General features: G+C 42.1%; 1 protein-coding gene across 2 annotated transcripts in view; it reads left to right on the top strand.

The window, feature by feature from the left end:
* Slc25a16 (solute carrier family 25 member 16) overlaps nucleotides 1–1962 on the top strand; it is a 32503-nt gene extending 30541 nt beyond the window's left edge. Inside the window, exons 7-8 of one of the 2 annotated variants that reach the window (XR_002821303.1) lie at nucleotides 1036–1104; nucleotides 1948–1962. Coding sequence is in view for 1 of the 2 variants with exons in the window: in XM_023716189.1 (XP_023571957.1) it covers nucleotides 1036–1108 (73 nt within the window). In the remaining variant the exon portion in view is untranslated. Of the gene's footprint in view, nucleotides 1–1035; nucleotides 1109–1947 lie in introns of those variants that run through there. The other variant, XM_023716189.1, reaches the window with a different exon arrangement.
* The last annotated feature ends 88 nt before the right edge of the window (nucleotides 1963–2050 follow it).

Here is a 2050-nt window from a genome sequence, read left to right as displayed (position 1 = left end):
TGTGCTTTGCCAAGCTTGTTCCAAGTAGGTGCTTTAGACCACTGAGCCATCTCTCCAGCCCCTCTATTTTTAAATTTAAATTTTTTATTATTTATTTGGCACAGGGTTTCACTGTGCTGCTCAGACTTGTAGTGATCCTCCTGTCTCAGCCTCCCCGGTGCTGGGATTATAGGCATGCACCACCATATGCAGTCTCGGTGGCCTGTATGGGTTTCCAGGGCCAGCATGACATGTAGTACCAGGGATCAAACTCAGGTCCTCGTTCTTGCCAGGCAGGCACTTAGACCGCTAAGTTATCTCCCCACCCCAAAATAGCCTCTTTTAAAAAATAACAAAAGTAATGTGAAGAAGCCCTAATAAAAAGCACTGTTTCTTTTCTTCTCCTTCTCCTCCTCCTTTTTTTTTTTTTTTGTGGTACCAGGGATTGAACTCAGGACCCTTCACTTGCCAAGCAAACACTTATTCTACTGAACTGTCCTCCGGTCCCAAGCCACTGTTTCTTTTTTCAAGAATTGGCATTTATTTTGTCCCTTTGAAGTGCACATATCCTGTTACTATGACAAGACGAAGACTTCTCTGAAGAAGGAAGAGGACCCTATATTGTTTTGTTTTGTTTTGTTTTGCCGAACTGGGGATTGAACTCAGGCCCTTGCACTTGCCAGGCAAGCGCTTATTCTACTGAGCTAACTCCCTAATCCCTCTGTATTGTTCATTAATTTTTTTGTTTGGTTGTTTTGGTTTTGGTTTTTGTGACAGGGACTTGCTATGTAGTTCAGATTGGCCTTGGACCTGTAGCAGTCTTCCTGCCTCAGCTTCTTGAGTGTTGGGGTTACAGGCATGTGCCACCATCCATACCTGGCTGGCTCATTGAATTTTTTCCCTGTGCTTGTATTCTAATTCTTACATTAGACAAAGCAGTAAGAGCGCAGGGACATTATTTCCTGGTGTATATGAAACTTTCCATTCGTTGGAGGGTTGAATAGAGAATGAAAAAATATACATATATTTTAAGTCTTTATGCTTTTTTTCTTGTAGCTACCCATTTGATGTAACTCGTCGGAGAATGCAATTAGGAACTGTTCTGCCAGAATTTGAAAAGTGCCTGTAAGTTCTCCATATGTCATTGTTCATTTTTTTGGGAAATGTAATATTAAGATCAGTAGGAAGATAGGAACTCTGGTCTCAGAAGTTTTGATCTTACATGTTATCCCTGTATAGTACCGTGCTAACCTTAGAAGGCTTCACTCAGGTCCTGGTTCTCTTATCAAAACTTCTATTTAAAAAAAAAACCCAAAACTTCTATTTTTAGTAAGGCGCTATGGCATACACTCTAATCCCAGCATTTATGAGGCTGAGGCAGGAGGATTGAGGCAAGTTCAAGATCTAGGCCAGCCTAGGATGTAGTAGCTTAAAGCCAGCCTGAACTATCTGGCAAAACTCGTATCTCAAAGAAAGAGCAGCTCTGTTAAATAGAAATATAAGTGAGCTTGCTCAAGCCCAGCCTGGGTGCATAGTGAGACTGTGTCTCAAAAACCCATCCACACCCACAAAATAAGAAAATGAAATCATCTGATAGCTGCGTTTATACAAGGTGTGATTCAGCCTGCTTTCAAAACTCATGGCAGTCTTTCTGCCTCAGCCTCCTGAGTGCTGGAATTTCAGGTATGTGCTCTGGCCAAAGTTTAAATTTGTATTCGTATGTGCGTACATAATGGCAACATTTATCTTAAAATAAATAAGTAAATACTACTTGAAAATGCCTAGCAAGGGGCCGGGGAGATAGCTCAGTAGAATAAGCGCTTACCTGGCAAGTGCAAGGGCCTGAGTTCAATCCCCGGTTCTGCCAAAAGATAAATAAATAAATAAAATGCCGAGCTCATTGCTTTGTGAAGAGCTCATTGCTTCATGAACTGGCATGAAGTGTCACCCTGTCCCGTTGTTTTTCAGTACCATGCGGGAGACTATGAAGTATGTCTACGGGAACCATGGGATCCGCAAGGGGCTGTACCGGGGCTTGTCTCTGAATTATATTCGCTGCATTCCTTCTCAA

The sequence above is a fragment of the Octodon degus genome, unplaced genomic scaffold (assembly GCF_000260255.1).
Source record: "Octodon degus isolate 3935 unplaced genomic scaffold, OctDeg1.0 scaffold00046, whole genome shotgun sequence".
Classification (NCBI taxonomy): Eukaryota; Metazoa; Chordata; class Mammalia; order Rodentia; family Octodontidae; genus Octodon; species Octodon degus.
The sequence above is the reverse complement of the archived record's forward strand: the minus strand, read 5'-3'. Positions and strand labels throughout refer to the sequence as shown.